Here is an 18,904-nt window from a genome sequence, read left to right as displayed (position 1 = left end):
TTAGTTTACTTTTATTGTCGATACAAAATAAATCTTCCCTTAAAAAAAAACCAAACTACTATTCCTTCCAGTTTGAAACACTTCTTTAGTGTTTAGTTTTTTAATGGTGTTCACCAATTAAGTACCTTCTATTTTCTTAAAGCAAGACCAAATAAATGCTGCCCCCCCCCCAGTGACAGTTATGCCTGTGTAAAACATCTCTGTGTCTTCGCCAAAAAGACTGACAACTGAGAGGCAGAAAGGCGATTTAATAAGTCATTCTTTTCTGCAACACGGGGCTTAGATTTTTTTTCCATACAAACTGAAGATAGCAAAGAAAAGAATGAAGTACCATCCTGTACCACTTGCTAAGCATATTCCAATTGATTCGGAGTAACATTAGTGTGACAAAGGTATCTGAAAGAAGGCAGACATTTAAAAAATAAAAATAAAATCCTTTAGTAAGCCTGAATGACTGAAGCCAAATGAATAAACAATGTCAAGACACATACCTTGCAGTCAATCAGAAAGATTGACAATTCATTTAGATTTCAAAACAGATACACAATTCGATGAAATTTCCAAGCACAACAGAAGAATGGCATTTACCATTCACATTTATTGTTTAAAGAAATCGCACACGTTTTCTTTGATGTACAAGTGACTGTTGCTTTCCACTCATCAAGTGCTTTCACTTTGACATAACTTGAATCTTGACGGAATTTACTGCACTGACAATTCTCAAAACAGAGTACTATATATATTTTAGGTTATCACAGAGCAATAAACCCCTTCACTTCCTTACGTAAAAGGACTTCATAAATTTAACCATCACAGATCTCTCACTTTGTCTCCCACCATACTGCTATCAGCAGAGCCCAGTCCTGATTTGGTTAGAGAAATAGTGGGAGGAATGTGTGTGATGTTGGGAGAATCCTTTATTGAATCCTCCAACCACCACGTCCATGGCCTATGTAATGGCTGGAGACAGTGAGGGGAGGTGGTAGACATGGGGTGTGATGCTATCACTGGGGCAACTGAAGCAATGTGCCCTGTCCTGAGGGCAGGTAAGTGACATTGCGGGAGCGTGACAGCTGGAAGGCGATGTCTTCAGCGGCTTCCAGCTTACGGAGCTCTACCAGACCATCACCAGCCTCCATCAGAGAGTTGGCAATGAGTAAAGCAGCCTGAGAATCTCCCTCGGCTGAAATGATGGCTGCCTGCTTCTGTTGCTCTGCCTAAAATGATAAAATGGAAACGATAAAGCTGTATACACAGTTTTAGAATGCGCTCATAGTGCAGGGATTACATGCAATGTTAGAAGTACCTTTTCTACAACGAAACGGGCTCTCTCTGCCTCTTGCTGGGCCACTTGCTTCATCTCAACAGCCTCTGTGAATTCCTTGCCAAAGGTCAAGTGTGTCTGAAAGAACACAATACAGCAGGTTACTGCAGTTAAACACACAACCCAAGGATAGTATAGAACAATGCTGCATAATTTTCCATCGACTTCATACCAGTGAAACATCATCCAAGATTAGGCCGAAGGTGGAGGCTCTTTCTGTGAGGTCCTCACTGACCTGCCTGGACACAAGCTCTCTCTGAGTGATGAGCTCACTAGCATCAAACCTAGCCTGAGAGAGAGAGAAACATTAAGTGCTTTTTGACTCTGTTGATTATACATTCAGCCAATTTGTTTGGCCTTTAATGGACTGTTACTCACCACTACAGCCTTTAAGACCTCTGTGGTGATAGATGGCAGCACCCTCTCATCATAATCCTCACCAATACTGGTGAAGATGCGCGGCAGCTGGTTTGTCACCGGCCGGAAGAGGATACGCAACGTGATGTTAACGTTCTGCAGATCTGTAGGGTGAATGGTTCGGACCTTAATCACACTGTATATACTGGCCTACACGTTAAGACAAGTGTTTGTGTTCATGGACTAAAATTTTCCGTGTAAAAAAAACCAAAAAACAAGTTCCTCCTTTGGGAATGTTTACACAGTTGTCAGATAAAATGCGAGTTGTGGGTTCAAACATTCCTATTTTTACACATTTTTAAATCAAACCCGTGACAGTTTAAATGGCACAAAAGCAGCATTGGAATGAATCATGTTACAGTAACCTCTGACACATTATATATAAGGGCAATAATATAGCTATCAGATCGGCAACTGATTCAAATAAATAAAACGTAGAACATGGCAGGAAGCTTAGCAGTCTCCAGATTTAAATTCCCTCAGCTGTTTTGGGATGCACTGAGGCCAAAACTACAAAGGACATTCAACACAATTGAATGTTTTCTTTGTATTAGCTAGTTCAACAAAACCTACAATTCCAGGAAAAACCAATAATGCAGTGGCTGTGAACTTTTATCATGGCGGACTTTCTTCATCAGGCTGTGTGTGCGCGCAACACTAGAAGGGGGGAGTGCATCATTTCACTTTTCTTCTGTATGAAAAGTACCTACTTCAGTCAAGAGGCATATGTGATATAGAGCTATAAGTGCTTTTTTAATGCTACAGCTAAGAACTAGAATGATTGTAGTCATGAATTCACCAAATAAATAAATAAATAAATAAACAAACTTAACATTGTCGTTTAATTCTGTACATTCAGAAAGTCCATTTAGGCCATTTAAGCATATCAAGGCTAAGTAGAAAACATTTAAGTTCTTGACCAAATCAAATGAAAGAGACTTTGCTGTAAATCAGGACAAAGTATAAAAAAACATTTATAAAGCCCTATAACCACATACGTTATATTACTTGGTTTAGAAAACACAGTCACCAACTTAACCAAACAAGTGTGCAACAAACAACTGCTGCTAGATTTAAAAAGTAGGTCAACCCCAAGTGTGACGTCGAATAATAGATCTCAAAACCATCATGATCTCAAAACTTAAATAACCATGGTTTGTGAGAATGCAAACAATACTGACAGGTGGTCAAAGTATTCATTTGTTGTTTGCCCTTTAGAGACTTTTGAATTCTTAATGGAAAGCCCCCACGGCCATTCTTATTTTACCATATGAATATTTTTTTTCTTTCTTTCTGTTGGTTCTTCTTCTTTCTTTCTTTTTAAACTGCATTTACATTAGAATGGCAACAACACACACAGCTGTAACAATGGGTTTTCTTTGTTCACATTACTAAGACACAGCTCAAGAGGTTTGTGTATGAACATATTTGCTCAGTTAAGACTCTTTATTGCTCTTACAAAATATAACTTGAGCTAGAACAAACTCTGATGATAATGTCTTTTAGAACATTTTAGATCTCAGTGCAGAGTTGCCATGGCATTCTAGCCAGTTAAAAATTGAGCCATCAGCCAGAACTTGCTAACCCATTAATTCCACTTCATAGCATTCTGGGTGGAAAGCAAAACAACTTGTAAGAGCAAAGCACGCAGTTCTAGGGAGAAATTTGGCTACACTGCCACTGTAGAAGGAATGGCAAGATTCATCTGAAGAGTGTCTCAAATTTAGAATTGGGTACTCCATGATTTTTTAATTTATTATTATTTTTTATTTCTAATTTTTTTTTGTTACTGTTGTACACTTTATTTCAGCATACACTGAGTTATATAAATTTCAGTAACAACTGGAAAATTTAAGTGTTCAAAAACATCTGACATACCCTCTACATGTCTTTTAATGTTACAAAAACTAAACATTTAAGAGTGGCTAATTCAAGTATTCACCACACCACAAAGCTAAGCCTTCTTAGTTTGACAGACACTGAATTTGCAGAAACTAAAGTTCCTTAGAGTGCTTGCATACCTTTGCTGCCTGTGATGACAGGCACATTGCGTGGACGGGAGCGGCAATCAAAGATGACAGGTTTCTGAACCCAGGGGATGAGGAAGTGGGTTCCCTCACCAACAACAACATCTTGAACACCTCGAAACCTGTCAAAGATCACAGCCCGGTGACCTGCATCAACTGCAACAAGAAGGACAGAGAACCACATATAGAAAATTTTGTTTAACATGAAAAATTTATTTTTAATTTTATTTTTATTAAATACAAGGTCACTGTTTTCCTCTTTTATGATCTAGAATGCTAATGAATTCATCAGCTTAACCAAACAAAGGCAACTAATATAGGTGCTATGCAGAGTAGACCAAAGGCATCCTAAATTAGCAAAAGAGGTTAAGTGTAATGCCAAAATCTCACTTCAGAATAACACATGTTCTTAAAACTAAAACAACTGTGGTTTTCTCATCTGCATGCAGCACTATCAGGTAGCTATTCATTAGCTTTTGCTGCCTTCCAAAACCTCTTGAATTCTTTCGGAAATGTGGTTTTTACAAAATATATATTTTTACCAAATTAATCATTTTTATGCTTGATGACTGAGCATGTGTTCCAATACATGGAAAATGCCATTAGACCATGTATCTGTCTAGGACTCACCGTTGAAAAGGGCTGAGTTCACGACACCTCCACCGATGGCGAGGGCAAGCCCCAACTTCCCAATGGACTCAAATAACTTGGCCATGACAGCAACCTGGTGACAATGAAAACACTTTGAATGTCTTTCTACACATCTCCACCTTTACACCTACGCAATGCACCATAATCCTGTGACGGACCTTGGAAATCCAGGCTAAATCCCCTCTTTCCAATAACAGTTGGCTTTGGCCTTGAGCTGGACTGACACCAAGGCTGTGGTTGTTAGCTAATTTGGCTAACTAGCTAGCATTAGCTTATCGACTAACTAAACAGACATCTTCCAAGCACATATAACTAAACAGAGCACCGCAGCTTAGATTTAAGGCCGGTGCAATACTACAGATAAGACAATAAGATACGTAAAACGATTAAAAAGCGTGCGACAGGTAAGTCCAAGTTGCACGCCGGGTGACTGTACGCATGTTATCTCACGCTGATGCAAAGTGGTTGCTCGTGTTCGTCTAATCTTGTAACACTACGTGTCTTATAAATAGCACATAAAACGTCTCTCCTTTTCACTTCCAATGGCTAATACAATGACATTTTGATAAACAGTTAAGTAATTTTACTGTCACACACATAACGTATGTCATAACTTACCTCACTTTGCTCGGATGTCTGTGACCTCCACCGGACACGACGTACAGCACATGAAATATCTGCTACACAGCGCCTGCGCACTGGATGAAGCAACAAAGCATCTGATTGGACGTAACAAAACAGTCTTCTTCTTCTATGACTTAGTCAGTATTCAAACTAATTACTGCCACCTACTGACTGCAGCTCGCCTAAATATAATTAAAACACATTATTTTAGCTGACCGCTTTTGGCTTATACTGATTAAAATCTAGAAATCAGAACACATATTGCTACATAGCATTAGTATACTGGTTACTAAGACTCAGACTCAAGACTGTATTTTACATTCCTCAGACAAGAACGTTTTGGCTCTTGTTGTAACTAGAGGATGTCAGGGAGGTCAGACTATTATTATTATTATTATTATTATTGTTAGTAGTAGTAGTAGTAGTACTAGTAGTAGTAGTAGCAATACTAGTATAAGAGTAGGGTGTAACTGGAAAAGAGAGGTAAGAGGTATGCTCCAGAGCGTCAAATGTGTCAAATGTGAGGCCCGGTGGCCTTACATCAGTCCAGGGGGGACATAAATTTTGGACTTTTACCTGCATTTTCACAAATCTTACAGTTTTTTCTACTGATAAAGACCATGTCATTTTCATACTACATTAATGTAACTAAGTAATAGATTTGCAAATAAATGACAGAAAAGTTCTTGTTTTTTTTACAATGAGTCAACAGCAAAATAAAAAATTATAATAATATTATAAATTATAATTATATAATAGCAAGAACTTTCAGTTTTATAATTACTTGAAAATCTGGACAGTGGGCAACCAGAACCTTTCCTGTACATGAAATTTCCCCTTGTGGGACTAATAAAGGTATATCAATCAATCAATCAATCAATTTTTATACATTAATTATTATTATTATTATTATTATTATTATTATTATTATTATTATTATTATTATTTTTTACAAATTAAGCCCAAAAAGTCGTGCTGACAGTCAGTATATTTCCTGACTGTCAGCAATAAAAGAACAAACACAGGACTACGTAAAGTGCAATCTGCAAAAATTGAAAAAAATTGAACCCCCCCCCCCCCCCCCCCCAAAAAAAAACAACAACAAAAAAACAAAAAAACAAGGCAAGACAGTACAACAATAGACAGAAAAGAGTGATACAGACACAAGACAGTGCAATGGAAATGTGCAAAATACTGAATATTGTGCAAAAAGTAAATTGGTGTCTGAAGGTGTGTGTGTGTGCGTGAGAGAGAGAGAGTACTGCAGATAAGTGCTTGGGAGTGACATGTATGAAGGTGTGCGTGTGTGTGTGTGTGTCATTCCAGTTACTGAGTGTTCAGGAGACTGACGGCTTGGGGAAAGAAACTGTTCCGCAGTCTGGCAGTGAGGGCCCGGATTCTCCAGTACCTCTTTCCAGAAGGCGGCAGGGTGAAGATTGTGTGTGAGGGGTATGTGGGGTCCTCTACAATTCTGGTGGCTTTGCAGATGGAGCGGGTTCTAAAAGTGTCCGTGATGGAGGGAAGAGAGGCTCCAATGATCTTCTCAGCTGCTCTCACTATCCATTGTTTAAAAAATGAAAATTGAGTTTGACATCCCTGCTCTAAAGAGAAGAGGAGTGAAAGTCAATAGAAGCAAGAATATACATGTGTGCATAAGTTTTAGATAGGTGACACAGTGAAGTTGCAAGGTGTAGAGGCAGTGAAGGTAGATGAGTTTAAGCATCTGGTGTGACATCAACTATCCAAAGTGGACAGTGCACAGGTCAGACTGAGATGGTTCAATTATATGGAGGGGAAGGATAGTGGATATACTGGATAAAGGATCAGAGAAAAAGAACACAGAGAAGATTAATGGGTGTAAAGGAGGACGAGCGGAGGGCTGGTGTGACAAAGGATGATGCAAGGCACAGGTTGAGATGGAGGCAGATGAACCACCGTAGCCACCCCAAAAAAGGCAGCTGAAATAAGAAACAAACAAACAAACAAATACTACCACTACTACTACTACTAATAATAATAATAAAAATAATAATAACCACGTATAAAGGAACAGTTTGGGAATTTGTATGATACAGATTATAGACCAACATCTGCACGCACCGACTCACATGACACTTTGTCGCCCCCTAGCGCGGGGAGGAAAAATCTCACAACCGGTAGTTTCACTTTTCTTCCATTGCTCGTAAAGAGTGACGATCTTTGAAAGAAAGCAAGAAACGGTCGTGAAAGCGTTTTAAGGTCAGTGATGATTGCAAAACTGAAAGATATCCAAAGAATGCGACACACCGTAACTGCCTCGGGCGCAAATAGATCTGTCGATATGCGCTAAGAAGATTGGCAGTCGAGATGTTTTTGATTTTCTCTACTTCCTTGACAGTCCTCTGGCTGCAGTGTGGCTTTTCTTAACGCTCGCAGATGTGTTTTCACATCGTGTAGACATGAACACGCAAAAGCGCCTCTTTTTTGCAAGTTGGCTGAATTTATTTTTTATTAATTTGATCAGATTTATTTTAAAATTAGCACAGATGTTGGCAACTTTGCATCCAGTAACATCTGCCGTGTATTACAAGCAACATCTGGTTTAAAAAGGCATTTTAGAGCAGCTTATTATTTGTCAGTTAGTTACAGACTAGTCGTGGGAAGCAGGAAGAAGGGGAGTAAGGGGCGTTAACCTCACTGGTACAATTTTACACACGAATTTTACACTCCTGTTGATATTGGACAAACATGTACGCAATACACGAAGTCGACGCGTTTTCTAGTCCTTCGTTTCCACATAGCAGTCTGGATAGCTCAGTAGTTTTGATATTACAATGATCATTTTTTTTGGTCTTAGCCTGCTGTTGCTTCAAATAACCAGCTGCAAAGTGTCTAGACATTTTTCCCTACAATTTAATGAAAAATATTCTCTGGTGATGGAAACTGGGGATAGTTTTCTGTGTTGATGTACTTTCCTGGTAACCCCCAACAGAGGGAGTTGGACTATCAAATATGTTTCGATTCCTATTCACAGTTGTGGGGTCTTTCACTGAGAGATGTCATGTTCTGACTTTTTGCCATCATCATTTTGATTTTCATGCTCACCATTAATGCAAAATGAAAACATTTTAGTGTTTAGCCTCGCATTCAGCTTCAAGAGTTTTCCTTCTCACAGCAACAGTGATTGTGTTTCTTCCAGCAGATGGCAGAACCAGGCAGGACTGTGAAGGTGTGTGGACTGCCCACAGACATCGAGGATAACACACTGAAAGACAAGCTATTGATTTACTTCCTTAGAAAAAGAAATGGAGGAGGGGAAGTAGACTCTGTCACCTTCCTCAAGGCAACGCCTCTGGCTGCTCTCATCACCTTCGAGGACAGCGGAGGTCAGTAGGTTCAGTGTATGTTCACGTCTCCTCATCTGCTGTGTAGATCAGAGGGATTACTGTCTGAATAACTAAATGTTCTGTGTCAGCGGTCTTTTATTGCAAAAATACTGTTCGTTAGTTCCATATTATACTGACTGTATTAACACTAAACAACTGTAAACCAACCAAAGATGGCATTCATTTACAAAGTAATAGAAAGGTACTACACTGTCTGCTGCCACCAGTGATTTACACTAAACTGGAATGTTGGCATTGAAGTCAATGGAGTGGCCAGTTGTAGAAACACTTAGTCAGGATGCTTCACAGACTGTGATTGATTTCTCTCTGATGACCCCTCTCGCACAGTGGCACAGAGAGTTATTCACCACAGGCTACACGTTCTGGATGTGGATGGGAAGAAGTATAAGCTCACGGTAACTGAGCATTGTGAAGATTTCGACCCAGATCAGGTAGATTTAGCTGCTACTCTGCACAATTTCAACAGATACAGTGTAAAATTATTAGTAATTAATTTGTTTTTCTCTTTTCTTTTTCTCATCATCATAGGTCGTCTTAAGCTTATCAGCAACAATTGACTACAGCAAGCTTCCAGGGGGAATCATGGCATTGACAAGCCTTCTTCAGAGCCACCACGATGTCCAGATCAACTATACTGCTACTGAGAAATGCTCTACAATATTTGGCTCTTACTCCACAGTGCAGGCAGCTTTGGCACAACTACTGGGCCATCCTGGAGGCTCAAAGTCAGCAGAAAACTCAAAAGACTTGAGTCAGCCTACTTCCAGTGGTTTCCGGTCTGTTCAAAAAGCACAGAAGCATTATACACAGGAGTCAGAAGATCAGAGCAGAAAAGCCAACAAGCAAAGAGACAACAAAGAAAAAAATCACATTGACAGGCCAACTGACAACTACAGTTTAAGTTCAGAAAGAGACCTGACACCTGGTGGTTACACCTGGGAGGACACTGGTCAGGCAGATGGAGCTGCTTTGCAGCATTCTACAACCTCGGCGGATGATTTCTCACTAATTATGGATGCAGACATGTTTCAGTACCTGCAGAAACACTGCCGGAAGGAATACCAGCATATCCTGAAGCAGTATGGAGTTGAAGTGGTGGATGTAACAAGTCAGGGTTTGACCACTCTGTTTCTGCATGTTACAGCAGCAGTTGGGGAGGATGGTCGAGAGCAGGAGTGCTTGAAGATAGCCAGAAAGGCTATAAGTCAGCTTCATGAGGACATTGAGGCCAAAATCCGTCGATCCCAGCTGCCCAAAGCTATCCTGCACCCCAGTGGAGGCCTCCAAAGGGCAATTGAGAACTTAAGTGTCAGACTTCCCAAACTTCTTCTGAATGAAGATGAAAAAAATATTTATATTATTGGAAGCAGTAGTGATGTGTCAGAGGCCAAGCAGTTTCTTCTCCTGGACAATGTTAACCAGCGAGATAAAAAGGAAGATGTAGCTAGTCTCCTGAGATTTCCCTCATATGGTTCAAGTTTATACCCTCAGACTGACGAGGAGAGATTCACTCTCCCCACACCCTCCACTGTAGCATCAGTGGATGATAAGCTAGATGAGATGCTGAAGTCAGAGGAAGATGAACGAAGAGCTGAAGGAGCCAGAAGGTATAAACTAGCTGCTCGGTTTAAGGATTCTGGGCTAGCTGCGTTAAGCAGTCGACCAGCTGACTTCACTTTACGAACAAACTCATCTCCCAGCAGACAAACACGCCAAGGGCCAATGTTAGGGTATGATGTACTCTCAGAAACAGCAGGGACTTCTGGTGAGGCAGTTTCAGGAGCAGTACCCCAAAACACAGGAGGAGACATTTTGTTCAAGACTGGATCTAGTTTGGCATCTTCCTCGCTTCAAAATAGAACCTCTTTGAATCCAGATTTAACAGATGCTCGACCTAAGAATTCATCATCCCCTTTTAGTGGTACACAGTCCAGTTTATCAGGAAGTCCTGCACCTCAGTCTGCTGGATCTGGATCCACCTTGAAGCGTGCCAGTAGTTTCTCAGGAACACCTCAGCAGAAGGCTGAAGTTATGAGTCAGAAGAGTCAAGAAGATAGCAGCAAGTCCACAGTCAGAGCCAGGGGCAGGTCTTCTAGCTTCAGTACCCAAACAAGAAGGGACAAGCAGGAAGTCTATACTGGAGATCTTACAGTATCCAAGATAATGTGGAAACATATAAAAGAAGCATACAGCTACCGAGTGGAAGACCTAGCTTCTGATGTCCAGTTAAAAGAGAGCAGCTTAGGTAGTCATGAGCTGACTGTTACCATAAGAGGAGCAAACTCATCCAAAGTGACTTCATGTCATCTAGGTTTGCAGAAGCTGATTGACTCAGTTAGTTCAGACTTCTCTGTGCAGGAGGTGTCCTTGTCTGAACTGGGTGTCACTGACAAAGCAGATGAAACCTTACAAGCTTGTTGTTCTGAAGTGCGGAGCCGCTTTAAGAAGGTTACTATCCAGATATTAGCCAAGAGCTTATATCTTCTTGGTCCACGGCAGTTGTGTTCCCAGGTAGGTGCTACCCTGCGGGAAGTATTTTCTGGAGACTCGGCTCAAATACCTGACAAATACCAATATTCCCCAACTTCTTTTCAAATGAATGAAGATAAAAGCACTAGTTTGCACTTTAACAGTAACTCTCAGGTGATTCCAGAGAGCCAGCCAGGCAATGCTGATGGTACAAGTAGGAGTCGGGAATGGAGGACAACCTACAGAAGTGACTTTGGTGGGAGGGAGATTGTGAATGGATCTATTGGTCTGGCAAGGCAAGATCATGTCATTAAGGAGAAAGTCAAGCCTATAGATCGAATTGAGATGGATGGACAGAAGGCTAAGTCATTTGTCAGTCAGTCTACACCAGGAAATGATAGTGTGAGGGGTCTGAATGGTGTCGGATCAACATTAATCCGCACTGAGAAAGGGACCACCTTACCTGCTACGCAGATAGGCAGTGTAGGTCAAGAAGAAGCAGAGATCCAGAACACCCCAGAGGAATCCAAACCAGGCCAGGAGAGGCTGGGGAACATCTGTGTTTGTGGAGAGACTGGGATATCGGTGCAGAGAACAAAATGTGGAGCCACTTTTTGCTCAAAGTGCTTGGACACGGTACATGTCCGCTGCAGAGTTTGTCATGAGACGGAACAGAAACCTCAGGGCATCCGGGGCAAAATTGTAAAATCTAAACTAAACATCACTTTGCCAGGTTACAACAGGTTCTGTGCTATCAAGATCACTTACAGCATTCCTGATGGTATCCAAGCGGTGAGTGGCTTAAAAACATTTCTTGCTGATATTTTGTTGTGCTTTATCTGAATGAGAAATTACATTGGCGCACCTTCTAAGCTTTCATTTCAGAGACTACAAATGAGACAGAATAAGAAAGGCTGCTCAGTTAGGACCTTTTCTTAAATCAGTTTAAATAGTTAAATTCCGTACAGAGCCCTTGTTACACATCAGGTGTGTGCAGACATATTAAAGCTCTGAGTTATGATTTCTCTAATTTTAAGTATTAGTTTGTTGTTTACCTGTGTTTTAGTTGACTCCTACAGGGTGTCAAGAAAGAATTAGCTAAACTTCAGAGGCATATTCTGATTCACATTGTTGCTATGAGTTCATATATGTGTTTCCTGATTGGCTGAGATCTGCAGATATCAGCCAGTATTCATTATTTTGTTGTTAAAATAAAATAGGCTGCGGTTACAATTCTGACCTTCTCCTGCAAAATAGCATGCAGCTATAGGCTGCCTTTCAGCTTATACACTGCAATACCGAGACCTTGTTCATGACTGCGCTCTTTGTGTTGCTTTTTATCAGGATGGTCATCCATCTCCTGGAAAACCATTTAAGGGAGGGCTATTTGAAGCCTACTTTCCAGACTGTCAGCCGACAAAGAAGCTGCTGCCCAGGCTGGAGAAAGCCTTCAGGCAGGGACTCACCTTCACAGTGACAGGCAAAGGGACAGATGCAAGGGTGACCTGGGACTGCATCCCACACAAGACCAGCTTACAGGGAGGCAAATCAGGGTGAGTGAGGCCAGCGAGGATGTCTGAGAGAGCTGCAGAATTAAAGGTCACAGTCAGTCCATGGACCTGACCTGAACAATGTTCTCTTTGTCTCTCTCAGGAATGGGTACCCAGATTCCACTTACTTGACACGCTTGTCTGAGGTCTTGACCTCCCTTGGAATTGAGGAATCAACAGAAAAGCCCCATGATTAAAACATGTAAAAAATGTATTTTTTCCTTGATTTATATATAAAAATAGCAGTATATTGGCGATCTTTGTGTTTACAGCACTGTTTTGCGGTTTTGATTAGTTTACAATCATACTGCTTTGTTATAGTGAGATGTTGATATCTGATCATCCTTTAATTGTAGTCTCTTTTAAATAATGGAGTTATAGGTGTCATTGAAGACTGAATTTTAATTTTGTAACATCCTTTACCAATTTTCTTTTAACAAGTTGTTCAAAAGTGAAGGGTCTATATTATTTCACATGACAATTTTAAAAAAAAAATACCGTTTCAGGTTATTTTGCAGAACAAATGAATATTAAAGTCTTCAATATGCACAGTACTGTATAGACCAAAAACAATTTGCACCGCACTGTGTGATTGTAGTCATCATTTAGTTTAGGAACAACAGACAGTAATTTGTAAAATATTCTGAATTTAATAAATTAATTGTCAAAAATCTGTCTTTGCTTCTGGGCACAGAAATAAAAAAGCACATTTCCTGTCTTTTTTTATTATGCTTTTTTTTATTAGTCCTGGAAAACATGTAAGGCATATGGTAACATTACACACTGAAGCGTTACAAGCTCTAAAGGCCATGTGGAGAACATGGCACCACGCAGTAAACCCAGAGTCAAGCACAGAAGCAGCATCAATTCAAAGGGTTTAAAAAACAAAGTTGAGACGAGAAAGTGTGTTTGCAACCATTTAAAAACAAAGAAGGGGGAAAAAAAAAGAAAGGACAGAGTCTCTGTCCTTTCTTGTCCAAAACAAGACAAGAAAGAACAGAGTATAGGAAATCTAGAAATCAACCTGTTGGGTATGCCTTGTAGAAAGTTACCAGCGGTCACTGACAGGTGTGTAGCAGGATGGATGTGAAGTGGGTTTCTGAAGCATTCCCAGAGATAGGTTAAGATGTTTTGTAAATGTACCAGCTTGCCATGGAGGTTCCCATGCTGAAGGGTCTCAGGTGACGCAGGGGGGCAGCAGGCTGGCATTCTCCTCTCTCACACACCACACCACTACATGACTACTAAACTAATGTGAAAGACACAGAACGGTACATACACACATGCCTTATTTTGTTGTTGTTGTTGACTAAACATGCATTCTAGTACTGTACATGACACGCCCAGCCAGGTTGTACTTCCTTAGCATCTCTGCAATGCAGCTGCATTGCAATATCTCAAAAATGACTGCTAAGGATAATAGCTGCAGGCAGATGTGGTCGTTTGGGTTCGTAGTGTAGCGAACACAGTGGCTCTGAATGTGGAACTAAGCCACTTTCATCCTCCCTTTTTTGACTTAGAACACTAAAGCTTACATAAAATGTGAGTACTGTGAAGGAAAATCGGTGTGACAGTTTGTGCAGTTAACTCAGTGAAACAATGATGTGTGTGTTAGTAAATTCAGATTTACGTGGGTTCCTACATAGGGAAAACTGCTGTTTGGAATGACCTGAGAAACCATATAGAAGAAATAATTCACCACAAAGCTGAACGGTGGGTTGCTGTGAGGGACTACAGCTTCAAGCCAAGACGGATAGAAAAGTAGCTGCTGGAAGTACAACACTCACTGTACTCACTTTCTTTATATCTAAAACTATGAGTGACAGTATAATCAAATCTAAAATGTTAAAAAAAAAACCCAAAAAAACAAAACACTTAAATTTTTTTGGAAAACTTTGAAATACTTTTTTTTGTTCCTCCCGTGCATCTCTGAGTTGTTAAGTACTCTTGCATAAGTGTCTGGAATGACTGGGAAACCATTTCAAGATGAGATTACAATTCAGCTTCACCACGGTGGAAAAGCTCTCAGGCTGCAGGCCACAGTAGGAAGGGGTGGGTTTTATTTTAACCGACGGATCCACTTGAACCCGAATTCAAGATGCGAAACACCCACCCCGCTGATTGAGTTCATGTCAAAGGCATCTCAGTTCAAAAGTACCCCGGGGAAAATGTTGAAAGAAAAAAAAAAAAAGAAAAGGGATTTTAATCTGTTTTCCACATGCAGATGAATGCATGCAATTTCAAATTCCAGATGTCAAAGTAATGTTCTATTTTCTTTGAATGTGTATGCAGAAGGAAGAGGCTGATATGGAGAGGAGTTTTTGGCTGGCTGCTGGACTGCAACTGTTGCACCGGCCAAGAGGTTCTGCAGATGCAGCACAGGAAAAGAGGAATGACTCTTAATAATCCTTGAGTGAACTGAGATCAACTGCAAAGCGGAAATGTTGTGTCTGGGGCAGGCCAGAACTGAGCTATGATTGGCCAATAAGCAGAGGCTGTGCTCAGCTGTGTTACAGTACTGGCTTCCCTGCACAGCTGTGTAAAAAACATCTGGTCCCTCACTTGTTATACAAACCATTTTGGAAACAAACTGAAAGAAAAGAAATCCATAGAGAGGAATAGCACAGAGCTTTGGAGCTGGGGGAAATTTGCAGATTTACGACCGTCTTTTGGTGTGGTGGAGTTTTGAGTCTTAAATCCACCATGTTTTGTTCCTCTTCACTGTAATACTGATGTTATAGCTGTAAACCAACAGAGGGAATCATCCTATTGGGGCTGATATGATGTGAGACCTGGTAAAACACAGCGAAAAGCATTTACTAAATACATCTCAGATTGAGGTAAGGAGAGAGGCACAATGCAGGCCTATGCTTCAGCAAGACTACAACCAATCACCAAATACAGATTGTGTTAAACCTTTTATAAACTGCAGCAAAATTCTGTCAGCACCTGTGAGCATTTTGGGATATAAATCTGACACAATGTGACAACTTGTGTGAATTTTTCTTTTTTTTCTTCTCTTCTTCAAGGTTGACGGAAATGCATCCAACAACAGAATTTTCTTCATATTTTTTATGCACTGTTAATATTCAAAGCATGGACAGAGGAATATACATACAATTTGGCACACATGGTTTGGACCAACAGAAAGACTTCATCACATTTAAAGAGGAGTGCAGGTTGGCAAGTCCCCACATAAGAGTATGAGCTTTGAACTTTAAACCCTTGGATAACAAAAAACAAACAAACGAACAAAAATATAAAGGTAAATCAAAATAACATAGTAAGTAAAACATCTTTTTTTAATTTTTTTTTTATTTCAGAACTGAAGCGTTTGTTTCTCACATGGCACTCGGAACAGAAGCACCGTCCACAGGTTCACAAAGGGAGCCCAGCAGATTAGAACAGAACACTAACCAGAGGCTGACAGGACACAATCACTCCCCACACCAGCGTGCCGGTCGCACTCCAGCCCACGTCGCTCGGATCTGCTCCACGTTTTACTTCCCACAGTCAAGGATGGATGAATGCTTTGATTTTAGCTGCCACCCAGGAGAAGTTGGCAAGCTGAAAATGAGGGGACTTTTACACGAGTTTGTGTGTTTCTGTGTGTGTGTGTGTGTGCCACCTGTGCTTTCAGTGAGCTTTAGCAGATACAGTGGGAACGCATGATGGGAAATGGGCTGCAAACCTGGAGCAAAATCAAAGCCTGTGCTGGACTGGAGTGAGACCGCCATGCTTGCAAGTGCATTAAGATCAGCGAGCAGAGTGCAAAATACTAATACCAACTGTCCTCATAATACAGGCCTCTTATCAGACAGGAGGGAGAGATAGAGTAAGATGTGTTGGTTGGTTTCAGAGCTACATCGTACTGTAGCAGAGTAGTGTAAGGAGGGAACGTCTGGTAGGAGTTGAGGGGGGGTGCTTTTAAAACCTGACAAATGACCTGAGGACACACGCACATCTTCACACATAATGGCACACCACACACAGCACATGAGGGAGGCCACTCATGCTAACACAACAACTTTTTTTTCTCCTTTTTTTTGAAACATTTTGTTTTTTTTGTTTTTTTTTTACAAAGTCACTAGTCACCATCTGAGTCTCGACACAGAGGCCAGACTCACAGACAGGCAGTGAGGCGGGCAGGTAGATAGATAGTCAAGGTTTAAAGTTGATTGACTAAGACGTGACGGATTTGGTGCAATGAAATAGAAAGGACTGGCCTTGAAGGGATAGTTCACTCTCCAAAAAAAAAAGAAAAAAAAGAAACAAATGTCTTTTCTCTGGCCCGTAGTGCCACTTTTCTATTTAGATGGTTTTAGTGCCCAGTTTTCAAGAGACTGGCTGTAAAGGTGTCTAACTTCTCTTGAACACAGTTAAACTATATGGCACTTGCCTCAGGTGCTCAAATGAAATGCATCTGAACAGCTCAGCAGCAGTATCTTTTTCCAGGAATCATGGCCCAGTTATGCAAACAAATCCACAAAACTTGAGAACAGCTTCATTGAGGAACTTTTTCTCCTTTTACCCAACTACGCCTACCGACTAAAAGAAGAGTGCAGCTGGCTGTGCAAAGTAGGAAGCTATTAATCTAACCACTAGGTTGTGAGCATGAGCTTCTTGTCATGGGCAGATTCACTCTTCCTTTTGCACAGTGTCATGTGTAGTTTGAGGAAAATAGTGCTTCACAAAACTGCTCCCAACAAGGCTTGAGGACTTTTTGAGTAACTGGGTCCTGATTTTTGGAAAGTGACAACACTGCTTGGTATTCAAATGTCTCTTCGTGATACTTTGACCACCTTAAAGCAAGTGCTGTCCAATTTCATCATATTCAAGAGGAGGCAGACATCGCTCTATCTCTATATAGAGTCTTAAAGGCCTAAGCCTTTAAGACTGCTTCAGCTCCTCATTCTCAATACATTTTACACCTGTTGAAGTACGTGTCGACAGCACCAACTGTTGGCAAATGTAGACTAAGAAAGCAGAAAGGAGAGACTCTGGGAGAGGGGGAGAAACAAACCACAGTGCCATCTCTGACGAGCCTGACGCCTGTTGCTATGCCGACCATAGAGAGGGAAGTGGAAGGAGGAGGGAGAGAGAGTGGAGAGAGCGAGAGAGAGAGCAAGAGAGAGGAGAGAGAGAGAGAGTGAGAGAGGGGAGGAGAGGCAAAGTATGGACGCCAGCTTGAAGTGAATTCTCCTCTCTCAGGTCAGGATGATCGACAGGCGAGTGGTCGCTGTGAAAGGAGCCATGGAATTCCTCAAGGAGGAGTGAGGAGGAAGAAAGCCTTATCCAGAGGGAAGTAAAAACTAAACTGGTATTCACCTTCTTAACTTGCTCATTTCAGACGATTCACTATCTCAACATGACAGTGCTTCATTCATCACACTCCGAGAGTGTATGTTTGTGTGTGTATTTGTTTAAACAGAAACAAATTCTCCCTTAATTGGCACTGTGCACTTCTTGCCAACAGTTGGTCAGCTAGAAAAATCTGTAACTAAGGAGAAGGAAGCTGAGCAATGATTTCTGCCTCTCTATTCAACGCTGGACTGAAAGGCTCATTATGAGGCAAATTCATATTCAGGCTAGTGCAAAACTGCAGATTCTATATTATCTTCACTTAATTTGGTGGGAACGAATGCATTGTTGAGAGGTTTCGCCTTGCTTTATATGAACACCGATACAAGCTTCAAGCCAAGTCCACATAAATGATAACCAGGGTTAGGTCTTGCAGTATGAACACTATTGTCTGAGCCATAAAACATCATTATAAAAGCCATGATGCAAATATCTCCAGAGGAGGTGCACCAGCCAATCACAGGCATCTCTGACTCATCCTTGGTGACATAACTAAGCGTTGGACACTGAGAGCAACGTGTGGGTGGGTGTGGTTCTCTCATTTTACTGCCCGTCTTTGTGCCTGTCTGTGGGTCCGGCCTGAGGGTGGGTGGGCAGGGGCGGTGGTGTGGGAGGTGTGTGTGTGGGGTGGGGGCAGGGTGGGGACTCAGCACAGTGAGGTGATGGGGAAGCAGAGGTGGCAGGTGGAAGTCAGAGCAGAACAATTTAGCACAGTGGGAGTTGAGGTGCAGAGGGGCAAGGGGGTCGAGGGTGGGGCCGGCGTGAGAGCGGGGATCATTGTTGTCAGGGAAACAGTAATTTGCCCCAGGCCTGGACCGTACCCACAATCCTCCATGGTCCTTCTGTCTCTGCCATTATCATTAGGGTTTTTTTTGTTTCGTTTTTTTTTTTTTTTTTTTAGGCCATTTCCACTCAATGTCAGAGAGGAAGATAGGTTCGGACCTTCGATGTGATCAGAATATTTAAGACATAAATGCAAGAAAAGGAAGGGAGGGGGAGGTGGGTGGAGCCAGGTCTGAGTAATCGCTGTCATTGTGGACCCAAAAGGTGATGGAGAGGGGATGTGAAAGACTGACAATGCTGTGATCATTTTCT

The 18,904-nt window shown here is 41.3% G+C and overlaps 2 protein-coding genes across 3 annotated transcripts; one reads left to right on the top strand and one right to left on the bottom strand.

Moving 5' to 3' along the window:
- Positions 1 to 557: 557 nt before the first annotated feature.
- Positions 558 to 5,117, bottom strand: phb (prohibitin). Its single transcript, XM_063470805.1, has 7 exons — positions 5,038 to 5,117; positions 4,399 to 4,492; positions 3,763 to 3,924; positions 1,703 to 1,845; positions 1,497 to 1,613; positions 1,307 to 1,402; positions 558 to 1,217 (listed from the first exon to the last, which is right to left on the bottom strand). Exons 2-7 carry the CDS (start codon positions 4,481 to 4,483, stop codon positions 1,005 to 1,007), a joined length of 816 nt encoding a protein of 271 aa, XP_063326875.1. The 5' UTR covers positions 4,484 to 4,492; positions 5,038 to 5,117; the 3' UTR covers positions 558 to 1,004.
- Positions 5,118 to 7,203: 2,086 nt separating this feature from the next.
- si:busm1-163l24.3 (uncharacterized) lies at positions 7,204 to 18,762 on the top strand. 2 transcript variants are annotated; one of them, XM_063472279.1, is made up of 6 exons: positions 7,204 to 7,281; positions 8,222 to 8,408; positions 8,757 to 8,860; positions 8,958 to 11,690; positions 12,243 to 12,451; positions 12,552 to 18,762. In XM_063472279.1, exons 2-6 carry the CDS (start codon positions 8,225 to 8,227, stop codon positions 12,643 to 12,645), a joined length of 3,324 nt encoding a protein of 1,107 aa, XP_063328349.1. In that variant the 5' UTR covers positions 7,204 to 7,281; positions 8,222 to 8,224; the 3' UTR covers positions 12,646 to 18,762. The 2 variants fall into 2 exon arrangements, with proteins under 2 accessions (XP_063328349.1, XP_063328348.1); XM_063472278.1 differs by having other exon boundaries at positions 7,210 to 7,281; positions 8,225 to 8,408.
- Positions 18,763 to 18,904: the final 142 nt, after the last annotated feature.

This window comes from Pelmatolapia mariae, linkage group LG4 (assembly GCF_036321145.2).
Source record: "Pelmatolapia mariae isolate MD_Pm_ZW linkage group LG4, Pm_UMD_F_2, whole genome shotgun sequence".
Taxonomy (NCBI): domain Eukaryota; kingdom Metazoa; phylum Chordata; class Actinopteri; order Cichliformes; family Cichlidae; genus Pelmatolapia; species Pelmatolapia mariae.
This window is presented reverse-complemented; position numbering and strand designations above follow the sequence as displayed.